Raw genomic sequence first — 14,501 nt, forward strand, 5'->3', positions numbered from 1 at the left:
ATATATACAAAATATATTCCTTTATTCCGTGTATTGTTACTCAGCTTTTATATCTGGCTAATTTATGAGGATATTTATTTAGCCTACAATATGAGATAAAGAATGGTTTAGTGTAAGCAGAAATTGCGGCTAAAGCATTCCAAATTATAATTTCATTTGAATTTTATTTCTGAATTTGGAAGAGATATAATAATTTAATTATTTTATTAGACATGTGATAATTTCACATGGAATTATAAAAAAGAAATAATACTATGAGGCTGTATGTTCGCTGTTATAAGCCTTATGATTGGATTATTCTTTTTATAATCCTCCTTTTAATGTTAATTTGCTTTTAGGTGTACGCGGCTGGTGGTGACCCGGACTCAGTGGCCGGTGAATTCGGCCGCCATTCGCTTTACAAGATGTTGGGGTACTTCTCCCTCGTAGGCTTGTTGCGTTTGCATTCTCTGCTCGGAGATTATTATCAGGCTATCAAGGTAACACCATAATATTATAATTATGATTACAGTCAATTCATATTGTTTCTGTTATAGCCTTAATCTTAATTTATTTTATTCAAAGTTAATACACCAATACACTTGGTTTTATATCATAATATTTTTAGCAACTTGTAATTTTATGTGACTATATTTATTTTAGTAATTTAATTATTAGTCTTCCATTAGCTGGGATGATAACTTGTTCAGCCAGTGGGTCAACTCAAGTACCGCTAGAACGGTTATATTTTAACATCTCATTTCCAGGTCCTGGAAAATATTGAGCTGCACAAGAAATCTCAGTATTCGCACGTACCAGCGTGCCAAATATCCACTTCATACTATGTGGGCTTCGCGTACATGATGATGCGCCGCTACGCTGACGCCATCCGCACGCTCTCCGCGCTTTGTACATGCAGCGCACAAAGCAGCTCTTCTCATCCCGTTCGTACCAGAACGATCAGATCAACAAACAGACTGAGCAAATGTACAATCTTCTGGCCATTTGCTTGGTTCTTCACCCGCAGTGCGTGGACGAATCTATTCAGCAGGTGAGTTTATTAATAATATATATTTTAGTGTTCACGATTACGTTCTATATGATTAAATGTAACAAAAACTTATTAATATTACTTGGGTAATTTATAGGTACTAAGAGAAAAGAACTATCATGAGAAGATGTTCAAGATGCAGTATGGAGATTTGGGAGAATTTGAATCCTGCTTTACTTTCGCGTGCCCCAAATTCCTGTCGCCCTGCCCACCCCCCATCGAGCCTGGCTCAAACTACGGCCGCGATGCCGTCAAGCATCAAACTCAAGTTTTTATGGATGAGGTTTGTTATATAAAAACATTTTACACAGATATAAACTACTTTATATAGGCAGACACTTACCCACAAAATGCCCACAAGCTAGTGATTTGTTCTTCTACTCATTTAATGGTATTCAAAATACTATGAGACAACCATTGTGATTTAAAAGAAAGGACTTTATTTATTCCTAGTTGCTATTTCAACTAAAAGTGCTTTTATTACAAATCAGTACATTAACAGAGTTACCAATTTCAGGTTCGCCAGCAGAAAATGTTGCCAACTATTCGGTCTTACTTGAAGCTGTACACGACCCTTCCGTTGGCCAAACTAGCAGCGTTCATGTCAGCGGCGCGCGGCGGCGACAGGGATGCCGCGCGAGAACACGCCGCTCTCGCCATACACCTGCTCTGCTTCAAGCACAAGATGAAGAACGTCGTGTGGACCAAGGGACCTAGCGGACTCGATGGAAAGTTCCAGAGTGGGTCTGAGGTAATTAGTGAATGTTTATAATAAATATAATATCCTAGGTTCTTATCTATATAGAAGTATCTATCCCGTTAAGATCATAGAAACTACTAGAACAACCTAACTTAATTAGTTTATTAAGATAGGTTGTCTTAACAAGCTTAATAAGTGATTTATTAATAATCTTATGGTAAATCAATGATTCCTAAACTGTATCACTTCATATTTTTTTTCTATCTTAGGATAGCTCACTTTATTTTCAGGATTCGTTAGTCATTTTTTAGTATAAAGCTTTATGGAACTTAGAGTGTGCAGACTGCATAATATGCATTACGCGTTTACAAGCACTAATTATCTATTATTATTCATTTTCAGTTGGATTTCTACATCGACAACGACATGATTCACATTGCAGACACTAAGGTGGCCCACCGTTACGGCGACTTCTTCATTCGCAAACTTCTCAAGTTTGAGGAACTGAACAGAAAACTACATCTAATTAAAATTTAAACATGTAATCCATAGCCCTGATCAATAAATATAATTAATCCCATCTCCGCATCCACCTTCTGAGTGAATTTATGCAAAATTACAAGAAATATTATAACATTTGAAGTAATTCTGTTTATGTTCGGCACATATTCTTGATCAGGTATATAAGATTTGTAACCCACAATTTTCAAATAAAAAGCAAGAACAATACTTTATTTTTTTTTATTTATAACTTTGGCGCGTAAGGCACATATTTTCGATTCCTTTTATAAAATTTTTTAGGCTCCACTATTTTAATATTCTGCCTTTGCACAGTTTCAACACTTTCTTCTCGAAATTGCTGCCAAGGATGTTCCGGTTCCAAAGCCTTTTCGACATCCATTTCCTTCAGCCATTTCGTATATGCTTTTGAATACTTTTTATAAGCCTTCTCAAAACCACCGGATTTCGAATTTTTCTGAAATGTTTGCTAAATAACATAAGAAGATTTTACATACTGTACTAAATTTCTTGAAGAGCATCATTAGCATTCTTATTTTTTTATTAGCCCAATCAACCAATACATCTTCTATACTTATAATAAATCTGTAGAGAGGTCAATTCTGTACATGAAATATATTTCCAAAATAACTATCAGGGGGTGATTAGGGATCGATACTGATGCCAAAAATGCAATTGGTAAAATTTTTGTCTGTCTGTCTGTCTGTATAACCGTTATAGAAACAAAAACTACTCGACGGATTTTAACGAAACTTGGTACAATTATTTGTCATACTCCTGTGCTGGTTATAGTATATTTTTCGTCACGCTACAATTAATAGGAGCAGAGCAGTGAAGGGAAATGTTGGGAAAACGGGAGAAGTTACTCCATTTTTTAAGCTTCCGTCGCGTGTGCAACCTTAATGGTTAAAGCTACACAGAAATCATGTATGACGGAAATGTTCTCCTTAATACGTGATCTGAATCCTGACTCACAATAACACGTGTAACTCCCGATAGCTTAGCAGTTCGAAGCTTTCTCATTATATTTGTCTACTCTTACGTTTATAACACTCTCAGTCATCCCTAATTAAAAAAGTTAACATTATTAAATATTCCATAAAAAATAATCATAGAAATCGATATAGAAACACCAAAGTTATACATGAGATACGCTAATAATAAGCCATCATACGTGAATACTGAATCATGCTATAAAGATTATTTCTGTATATATATAAGGTCGCGAACGCACAGGCAGGCGGCTTGCTTGGCACCTAGAGGCTAGCGAATCACCTAGCGAGTAGCTTCGTAAAACGAACATTCTCGAACGTTCGCGACCGGCTCCATTTTTGAAGTCAAGTCCACGCGGGCGAAGCATATATAAAATAAAACAAAGTCCCCTTTTCTGTCGGTCTATATGTGATCGATTTTCTCAATATATACTGAACGGATATTTATAAATTTTGGTATGGAGATAGTTGAAGACTCTGGGAAGGTAATAGGATTCTTTCTATTTTGAAAAACTCCTTCATGCGGGCGAAGCCGCGAGCAAAACTAGTAGTAACTAAAATTCTATAATTATTTGCAAATAATGTATGAAAAAAAAAAAAAATTAATACAAACCTTTTTAATAATGTTAGCACATTTCTCATTAAAATCCTCTAAATGTTTAAGAAATATGTTGTTCAAAGGTATTTTTTCTTCTCTCACTACATCCATTATGTATAAAACATAATCAATATCTACATGTGCAGTGCCTTGTCGTAACAATGTGCCAAGAATTTGGATGTTGATTCTGGAAATTTACATAAAACCAAACTAAGTTCTAAAAATATTAAGACCAACATTTGGATTATTGAATGGTTAGTATTGAGTGCAAATTATGTGGCAAATTATAATCCGTAAAATGTACTTGTGTATAAGGTTAAAATAAACAAAATTGTCTAAATCAAGCAAATCAATGAGTCCCATGTATAAATATAAGGTTGTGTTTCAAAAAGCATGATTTGTAAAGGGACTCATTTTTATGAATATTATTCCTTAGGTAAATATTTGAAACAATTTCAACCTGTTCTTAAAAAATTGTCAATAGTTTTGAAACACATCCTAATGTATGGGAGCCATCGAAATAAGATAAATATATAAAAGAATATGAAGATCAAAACATATACTATTGCATAAAGCTGATGAGTTTGTTTGATTGCGCTAATCTCATGAACTACTGGTTCGAATTGAAAAATTATTTTAATGTTGGATAGCCCATTTATCTAGAAAGGTTATAGGCTACTTAACATCACAGTGTGAAGCATCAATGAATACTGCAAAGACGGAAAAAATGTATCCATTTTAAGAGCTTCAGTTGCGTGCGCTACATAAACGGTTAAATCACGCAACAAACCTGTAAGGCTGAATTATTCCTCTTTGAAAGTTGTAAAAGATATATTATAAAACAAAGTGCCCTGCCGCATCTGTCTACCTGTCTGAATGCAATAAACTTAAAAACTACTCTATGGATTTTGATGAAATTTGGTTTGGTATGGTACCAAATTTCAGTATTAATAGAGACATAGGCTACATTATATTCCAGAAAAATATGTAGTGGGGCTCCTATCCCGGAAATTATTTCACACAGGTTAAGCTGTAAGCTATTAAAATATATAATGAACAGTAATTACTTTATCTGTTCTTCTCTCATTTCATTTATAAGAGCTTCTGATTTTGATCTAGTTTTACAAGCCATGGCTAATACACCATATGTCATGATATTTACATGCAATCTCTTTTTTTTGTTAAGACGGTAGCGGCTTTCCCGGTATTTGGCTTCCTTTTTAATAATTTCTTTTACATCCTGAAATAAATAATAATATGCTTTATGTCAATAATGCGTATTTATAGTATATTGGAAAATTACAAAAGAACTTACAAAAGCTGCTTCATAGTCAGATCTCAAACATCTCTTCTTAATTAACATATTATAAAAATCTATATCAGCATTAATTTCTAGCTTTTTCATTGTTTCCAGCAATTTGTTTTCAGCTTCAACTGTTTCTTCTAGCAATGGCAACATCTGTGTTAATGTTTTATGTCTGGTTTAACAAAACAAGCATTCATTTCCTCTAAGAAATCCTCTTGGCCTCCAACAATAGCAAATTTTTCTTGCAAAGTGTGGACTTCTTGCAAATTCAAAACTTGGTCCATTTTAATGTTTTAGATAGTAGATTAGGTACAAATCTTTCATTTATATTAGCTTTATCTATTCTGTTTACTATTTGCATTTGTATTTCATGTTGACCGTTGTAGGGTACTACTTTTTTGTTCTCTACTAAGCCCACATCATCCTGAATTTCAATGGGAGGTGTTTTAGCAACCAACAGTTGAGTATCAATAGCTGTTGTATCTTGATTTACAGATTCAATTTGCAATATATTTTTTTTGTCATCTATTGTAATTTGTTCTTGTATTATTCCTATTAGCTCTTCAATATTTGCCTTATTGCCTAATTGGCAATCTTTAACACATTTCAATATTAAATTAAATGAATAAATGTTTGGCTTTTCTCTTGACCTCAGCATTTTTCTCCATACAATTAATGCATGTCTCAAACCATTTTCTTTGTCAGAAATACAAGCTTGCAGCAAGTGATTGAATGTGTGCACTCTAATTTTTATTTTTTTTGCAATCATTTCATCTACAATTTTAAATGCAGTAGTTAAGTCTCCACATCGGCCAAATGCTTTAATCATGGCATTGTAATTAGTCAAATTTGGATCAACACCTTTTTCAATCATGAGTTCTCTCAAATGTTTTGCATTTTTTAATCCATCTGCTGCCCAGGGGCTGTTGCTGCAAGCATGAAATAAACATGTGTATGTGTCACCAGTGGGTTTAAGACCACGTCTCTTCATTTCATTAAATAATTTAAATGCTTTCTTAGTATATCCCACATCAGCACAGGCTCCAATTAATATATTATAAATGTAATTTTCGGGTTTAACTCTATCTACTTGTAACATTCTTACTTCCAATACGTCAATTGCTTCTTTTTAATCTTTTAAGTTTTACATATTGCTTTATTATGTCGGCATACTGTTTAATGGTCAACTTTTGAGATTTGAGAGGTACATTTTCTAAAAAATCACTTTCCTTTTCATCTCCCTCATCTTGTGGAATATTTTTGTGATTAGAGAAACGGGATAGAGTGCCAAACGTATCGGGATCTTCTAGAAACACCAAATTTTCTTCAGTTTTAAACTCTTTGGGTTTTAATGTTTTTATGTTCGTAGGAATAGTTACAGTAGTTGACAGTGAATTATGCCGAATAGCGTTTATGGATCCGATAGTTCGTAATAATTTTACGCATCGAAAAGCCATTTCTATTGAGGTATAATACTTTTAGAGATTATTTTCTATATAAATTAACTATAACAACCACTCCAAACCACTCATTGTGTTCAAAACAAATGATCCCTAACCTCAATTTTTTTGACGAAATTAAAAACCAGGGGTAGACACTTAGAACATTTTGTGTAATGATGTTTAGGTCAGAGTTTTCTAAGAATGATTGTATATCTTATATGCATTACATAGAGTTTAATTTTGGTTGACAAAACATTAGGTTACATCTAGTACCAACAAAATAATCTAGAAAGTATGTTATAGCGGCGATAGCCTAGTTGGGTGTGGAACGTACTGCCAAGATGAATGTCCGCAGGTTTAAATCCCAAGGGCACACACCTCTAACTTTTCTAAAATCGTGTGTATTCTTTGTGAATTTATCGTTCGCTTTAACGATGAAGTAAACATCGTTAGGAAACCTGCACATCTGAGAAGTTCTCTATAGGAATTTCGAAGGTGTGTGAAGTCTTCCTAACTCGCACTGGGCCAGCGTGGTGGACTAAGGCCTAATCCCTCTCAGTAGTAGAGGAGGCCCGTGCTCAGCAGTGGGCAAGTATATATTATAGGGCTGATATTATTATATGTTGGCTATGATAGCTGACGATTTGTTATTGTTGATCTTTATTTGCCAATTCTTTATAATTCCAATTTTGTTCAATAACTTGAATTTTCTGCAAAATTCGTTGGGTTGAGCCAGCTCCTCCGTTTCGTGTACTTATATCGTGAATTTGTGTCGTGTGTGTTTACGAAATAGTGACTCTTATTATTCCAAGATTTGACTCCAATTGTGTTTACATTTGTGTATTTTCTTCATTTTGTGTGCTATATTGTAGAAAAGAATTAATAAAAAAAGTAACGCCTTTTTTTTATTAATTCTTTTCTCCAATTTGCCTTTGCAATGATTGTAATCATAGTAATTGTTAATTAGACGGAAAAAGATCATGTCTGTAAGATGCCATACTGTTCAACAGTTTACAACAGAAATTTGCACTGTAATTAGTTTTTTTTTAAAAAAACCTAACGACTATATACAGTTAATACATAAGAAATTCTCGTTATAAGACTATTGCGTATTTTAAATAATAATTTGTTATTAATAAAGAGAATTATTTAAATTTATGGTCAGCAATTTTATCGATATAAAATTATGGATCAAATTTATAGTAAAGAAGAGCGGATTTTTAGTAAGGCAGCCTTGCGTCATATTTTATGCGTAACGTTGGTATAAAATCTTATTTTAACTGAGCTGATGTATTATTCTAACGTAGTATATTATTATTATTATTTTTTTAAATCTTTATTTAAGGAGTTTGGTCGTTATTTCATATATATTATTTACTCTAAGTTGAAACCATAAGCTTCGTTCTGTAGGGAACAGGCCGAAGTATCCGGCCCTAAACCAAGAGAACCATACTGCCAAGTCTTACGCAATATGAAACTGTTAAGAAATATAAACCACGCCATCCGTAGGTAAAGCATCTAGATAGGTAGACGGATGTTACATATTGATTTAAATGCAAAGAATATAGTACTCTCTAACGAATGCTTATCAATGAAATTTCCCATTACAATATTTTTGAATACGAATTACATTGTAATTTGACATTAATTTTACCAAGACACGGATTGCGCGTGTTATGATATACTTAATTGTACTTAATTCTGTAGATTATCTGTGCCTGTGGCATTAATTTGACGTGAAATTTGACATATTCCTGAGTATTTGCAATTCCTATTCTTCACACAAGTCATAACCTAAAACCACGTCGTGTTTCATTAATTTCTCAATAAACCAATAGTATGTCTAACGAGATTGATGAACAGATGGAAGCTAGTTCTTCTGAGAGCGAAGATGAAGAAATGCAAGAAGATGAAGAGGGTACAGAAGACGACCGCCCAAAGACTTACCTTCCCGGTCAACCACTCAAAGAGGATGAGCAGTTAGTGTGTGACCAATCTGCATATATAATGCTACACCAGGCTCAAACAGGAGCACCATGCCTTAGCTTCGATATTATACCGGATAATCTTGGCAACGACAGAAGTGAATTTCCCATGACAGCATATGTAGTTGCCGGAACGCAGAACTTCAGTGCCCATTTAAATAAGTAAGTAAGTTTCGTAAATTTTTGTCCTTTATTCAATAAATAAACCAAATTTTATACGAATAAATAAACTTATATTTGAATGGTGCAGAAACCTTTATACTCATCAATATTTTTTATCAGTTTATTGGTAATCAAAATGACCAATTTACATCCGACATCGAAGGCTGAAGATGATGATGAATCAGATGAGAGTGATGATGAGGATGACGAGGATGAGGAGAGAAAACGCCAGATGAGCATTCTCATTTATCAAACACCAGGGCTGTGTTAACAGAATAAGAGTAAGTATCTATTTTAAAAATAATATAAGATAGCTTTAGTGTACTATAATAATATTGATGAGAAACTTTAAATATCAGAACTCAGGATAGTATTGTAAATTTAATTTATTTTACAGACAACACATTTCAAGAATTCTGTACTAGCAGCTAGTTGGTCTGAGCTAGGAAGAGTTGATATTTGGAATGTGACTCAACAACTGCAAGCTGTGGATGACCCAGCACTTTTAGAGAGATACAATTTGGATACTGTTGCCAATCCTGTAAAACCACTGTATTCTTTTGATGGCCACCAACAGGAGGGCTTTGGTCTAGCTTGGTGTCCAACAGAGCCAGGAGTAAGTAAAGCTTGAGTCTGTCTTTTACATACAATGCTCACTGAGGTAGCAAGCCAAGCATTGAATAAACAATCTTCAAGAATGTAGTCAACACATAATTAATATATTTCTAAAATATATGTGTAAATTGTAATATTATTCTTGTATTGTAAGTAAATTGTCTATCAGGTTTTAGCAACTGGTGACTGTCGAAAAGACATTCACATTTGGAAACCAAATCAAGCAGGTACATGGGATGTGGATCCAGGGTCCCTTAGTAGGGCACACCAGTTCTGTTGAAGACATACAGTGGTCTCCAAATGAAAGGTAATTAAAGTTTAAATATTAGTTATATTTCTTTAAATCATATATTGTTGTTATAATATTACTTTTTACCTATAGAAATGTATTAGCAACATGTTCTGTGGACAAAACAATAAGGATATGGGATACCAGAGCAGCACCACACAAAGCATGCATGCTGACGGCTGAAAATGCACATCAAAGTGACATAAATGTGATATCATGGAATGGAAAGGAACCATTTATTGCTAGTGGTGAGTTCCAGTGTACAGTTTGGTTATTAAATATCTTTTATTGAAACAATCAATATATTCACAATAAACTAGAGTTTATTGTGAATATATTGATTGTTTCAATAAAAGATACTTTCTAGAGAAAGTATTAAGTATTTTTTGGTACCAGGCTTCAAAAGTCAATTTGTACTTTGGTTTTAGGAAAATATTGTTGTATGTGAGTGATAAACTTAACAAATAGTCTATAACAAACAAATAAATAAAATAAAATAAGAAACAAATAAAAACAAGACAAATAGACTTTTATCTTTTTAAATTCTCCACTCCTATTTTATAACATTGTGTAAAAGTGTTTTAAATATTGTTCATAATGATAAATTTAAGGTGGAGATGATGGCTTCCTGCATATATGGGATTTGAGACAATTTACAAGTGGGTCACCAGTGGGTACATTTAAACACCACACAGCACCTGTAACATCAGTTGAATGGCACTGGACTGAGCCAAGTGTGTTAGCGTCAGCTGGTGAGGACAACCAAGTTGCTTTGTGGGATTTGGCTGTTGAACGAGATGATGATGAAGTTGTTGATGAAGAATTGAAGGTATTTATGTTTTGTAATTGAAACTCCATTACACTTTTTTAAATTTTGTCAGGGTATGATTTTAAATTTGGTCACAATGTTTAGAGCAAAATTATAGGATAGCATATAAAATTCCACTAGTTTACGCACAGTTGACTATCTAAGGCGGTAATTATTTTTGAGAAATTAATTTTCATAATTTACTTACATTAGCTTAGTTGCCGAAAATAAGAATGTTATTTTCCGCAACCAGCTTATGAAGATTCAAAATTGTCAAATGTAAGAGATTGTAATTTATTTTTATGTGTACTGATATTGTACAGTAGTAACATTTGGATTTAGTAGGTAATTTCGGAATTATTAAGAATCAAGAAAATATTTTAACTTATACTTATTTTTTTCCAGAACCTACCACCCCAATTGTTATTTATACACCAGGGACAAACAGACATAAAAGAATTGCATTGGCACAAGCAAATACCAGGCGTCATTGTGACAACAGCCCATACAGGATTTAATATATTCAAAACTATTAGTGTATGAAATAAAAAAAATATTGTAAAAGTATTTTATTTCCATGATTCAAAATTTAACATCTTAAAAGGTAATCTTATAAAAATTAATCACAGTTGTCTTTAGTATGTATCATGGCCAAATTAATTAAATGTCTTATTGTTGGTCTGCCATGTGGACAATTCTGTAATGAATAAGAATTCTTTATAAAGTACTTGTTATACTTTAATCTTTAAATGCAATACTGTCAGCTTAACATCTATTATAAAAATCAAAGCTTATCAAAATTATTATAATTAATTTTCACTGGCATATTGCTACCAAATTGCTACATACTTAACATTGGAAATAATTTAGATATTTTGCTAGAACAAAATGTTAAGGCTGCTCTAGAAAGAACCCACTGCACCACACAACCATTGCGTTTGGTTGTGTGGTGCAGTGTAATAAGTAATATTTGGATTACAATAATCAAACAACACTTTTGGCAATGATGGTTATCAATATTTATCTAGTTACCCTCATATCATGTATGTTGCACAGGATGGTTCAAAAGCTTATGATTTATGTAAAAATCAATTTATGTATGTGCTGCTAAACTATGAGGTGAATATATTATAATTGCATTAAACCTAGCTGTCCTTTTTTTTAATGAATCATTTGGACTTGCATCCAGTAATCTGATTGCGCATTTTATCCACGGCTACAATATGCATGTCTATATATAAGATTATACAGTTGATTACTTGCTTGTGTTCAGCCCATTTAAATACTCACCCAAGGCTTATCTATTTCTGCCATATGGTCTACAAGTACACGCATGTCTGATTTTTTCAAAGCTGTTCCAATCATAACTGATTTACGACATGCTCTTGAAGCAAACATAGCCCTCACCCTACTTGGTCTACAATATTCAGATGGGGATTCCTGTAATGTTTGTTATTAATTAAAAAAGATTCCATGAAAATTATTACTACACATGCACAATTTTCATTGATAAAGTACCCGTAACATAAAAGAAGCTCTTCTATATCATCTTTGCTAAAGATCCAATTTTTCGACATAGGCAAAGTCAATAGTTTCACTCTTTTTGTTGGTGGGGCATCTTCATTTATTTCGAATGCAAATCCATTCTTCTTGAACACATCTATGTTGTCCATCAGTATTTGTTCATTAACTCCAGTAAGCTCCAGCTGTTGTGGTCTGTAACATAATAATGATAAACTATTTTGTACTAGAGTTCAAAATTTTACAAATCAACCTTGAATTACTTACATAACTAACTTCTGGCTAGTGAGTTCAGTGGTTTTCTGCAATGTTTCAAAATTATATATTTCGTCAGTAGCATGTTGATCTATTATGAAAAGATCTTCATCTAATCTTGTAATGATGAAGCCTAGGTTAAATTGTCCCACAATTTTCATTTGCTTGAATGATTCTTTTGATATTTCCTTTGTTAGCTCTTCTTCACATTTCTTATTGAACACTGGATTGATTGTACTCTTGAATTTGACTTTTGTTGGCATCATTTTGACTTTATGGGCCATGTTTATTTTACTCAAAGTTTTTACATGCTCTAGAGATGTTTTTAGAATTACTGATTTTCTATTGCCCTTTCCTAAATCTTCTTGATCTGTCACAACCTTGGTTTTTTTAGGTTTTGGATCTCTTTCTATATTTTCTTTAACATTTGCAGATTTTGATTTACAATATATTGTATGAGATTTTTCTAATACAATATCTGAAACTTTTCTTATTTGTGTGTTTGGGAACGGTGTGAGGTATATCCTAAATACAATATGTTTTCATTGGCATTTTCTGTAACATAATCAGTTTCTTTTGATGTATTTCTTGATTTAGTTGTTTCTTCCTCAGTTTCAATGCAATCTGAAGGAACAGGTGAACATTTAGCAGTGGGTATTTGTTCATATTCATCATTTCGAAAAGATTCTGTTTTCATATTATCGGGATGTTTACTAGCATTTTCGTCTTTTAAATTCATAGAAAAGTCTTCAACAAGATGATCATCTTTGATGGTTTCTTTTTATTGTTTTTGACGATATAAAGTCGAGCATTGATGTGGACTTCCTTTTAGTTCACTTCTAGATTCTGATTTGTCTGCACTTTTAGTTTCACCAACTGATATGGACTTGTTACCAAATTGTGACAAAAATGAATTAAATATTCTTGGTTGATCCATATCTGGTTTAACATCATTTGCTTTATATGAATTAAGTGAAGGATCCACTTTTAATGTCCTTGGTACACTTTCAAACAGTTTAAGCAATGAATTTTTAAGAACATCTAATATAATTTTCTCTTTGGTGAGGAACACTTTTCTTTTATCAGGTGTTACATTAACATCAACTGATGTTCTGTCTATGTTGACATTTAAAAATACAAAAGGATACTGATTAGGATTGAATTGTCTATATATTTCATTAATCAACTTTGCTACTTTTGTTGGTTCACAAGGTCTACTGTTTACATAAAAGAATTGCCTATCAGCACTTGACCTACCACTACCATGTTCACAAGTTGATATAAAACCTGTAAATTCAACAGGTTTTACAACATTTTTATAGCCTTGTGAGTTAGCTATATCTTTACTTTTGGCATCAGCTTCATTTTCATTAGAGTCTTCTGATAAATCAATTTCAACATCCTCAATTTGAATACTATTTTCAATGCTTTCTTTTTCTTGTGATAAACCCTTGAATATGTTATCCTTTATATTCAACACATATTCAGGATTTATTTCTAGTATTGTTTGTAATTGTTTTAAGCCAAATATACAAGCAATGTTGTCTTTGTATGACATTGATCCTTGTGTTGCTACTACCATGGTTTTCGACTGAGAGCTGGTATGGTTACTGCAGGTTATCCTGAAATTATTTTGTATGACAGATTCAGCAATTCATATAATACAAAATAAATATTCTATAATAATCAAATAACTTACTTAACACCCACAGAAATCAAACAGTATGCATATAATAGTTGTGTCATTTTATTAAATTCCCTCTTTACATTCTTGTGAAATTCTTTTTGCCTCACTGGCAAGGAATGGAAAAGATTGGTTAAGCTGACTGTGGTTCCAATTTGCCTTGAACATAAGGTCTTTTTATTTATGTTGCCCTTGTGATCATATTCTATTTTAGTAGCTGAAAATATTTTACTCATCAGTATTTTATCAAATTAAAAACTTGTGACAAGTTTAATTTAAAAATAACATACCATAATCAGCACTGCTATGTCTTGTTGTTACAGTGAGATTTGCCAATTCACACAAGGAACTCAATGCTTCCCCTCTAAATCCAAAACTTGTTACACCAAGTAAATCAGAATAATCACTCAATTTGGATGTGTGGTATTTTAAAGCTGTAAAATTTAAATAGGAATGGCATTGAAACAATTCAGTAATTTGCATCATTACTTAAAAAAATATGTTCTTACTTAATGCTGCAAAATTATCTTCAGTGATTCCTGAACCATTGTCATTCACTTCAATTAAGTCTATGCCATAATTTTTAATCTGATAT

The 14,501-nt window shown here is 32.7% G+C and overlaps 3 protein-coding genes and 1 pseudogene across 3 annotated transcripts; 2 read left to right on the forward strand and 2 right to left on the reverse strand.

The window, feature by feature from the left end:
• The first annotated feature begins 337 nt into the window (after positions 1-337).
• LOC119192885 (eukaryotic translation initiation factor 3 subunit L-like) lies at positions 338-2,462 on the forward strand. Its single transcript, XM_037446630.1, is given in 6 exon segments — positions 338-479; positions 747-882; positions 885-1,030; positions 1,128-1,313; positions 1,548-1,781; positions 2,133-2,462. Coding segments are annotated over 6 exon segments (912 nt in total). The 5' UTR covers positions 338-404; the 3' UTR covers positions 2,268-2,462.
• LOC115444407 (pentatricopeptide repeat-containing protein 1, mitochondrial) lies at positions 2,455-6,770 on the reverse strand. The gene is given in 7 exon segments (XM_030170174.2): positions 2,455-2,718; positions 3,855-4,026; positions 4,907-5,079; positions 5,155-5,315; positions 5,318-5,437; positions 5,440-6,274; positions 6,276-6,770. Coding segments are annotated over 7 exon segments (2,031 nt in total). The 5' UTR covers positions 6,603-6,770; the 3' UTR covers positions 2,455-2,475.
• Positions 6,771-8,301: 1,531 nt separating this feature from the next.
• On the forward strand, positions 8,302-11,594 carry LOC115444418 (glutamate-rich WD repeat-containing protein 1). Its single transcript, XM_030170194.2, is given in 9 exon segments — positions 8,302-8,734; positions 8,855-8,975; positions 8,977-9,015; positions 9,132-9,350; positions 9,519-9,593; positions 9,595-9,656; positions 9,732-9,886; positions 10,250-10,467; positions 10,852-11,594. Coding segments are annotated over 9 exon segments (1,335 nt in total). The 5' UTR covers positions 8,302-8,426; the 3' UTR covers positions 10,990-11,594.
• Positions 11,001-14,497, reverse strand: LOC119192884 (annotated as a pseudogene).
• Between the last annotated feature and the right edge of the window lie 4 nt (positions 14,498-14,501).

The sequence above is a fragment of the Manduca sexta genome, unplaced genomic scaffold (genome assembly GCF_014839805.1).
Source record: "Manduca sexta isolate Smith_Timp_Sample1 unplaced genomic scaffold, JHU_Msex_v1.0 HiC_scaffold_3311, whole genome shotgun sequence".
NCBI lineage: Eukaryota > Metazoa > Arthropoda > Insecta > Lepidoptera > Sphingidae > Manduca > Manduca sexta.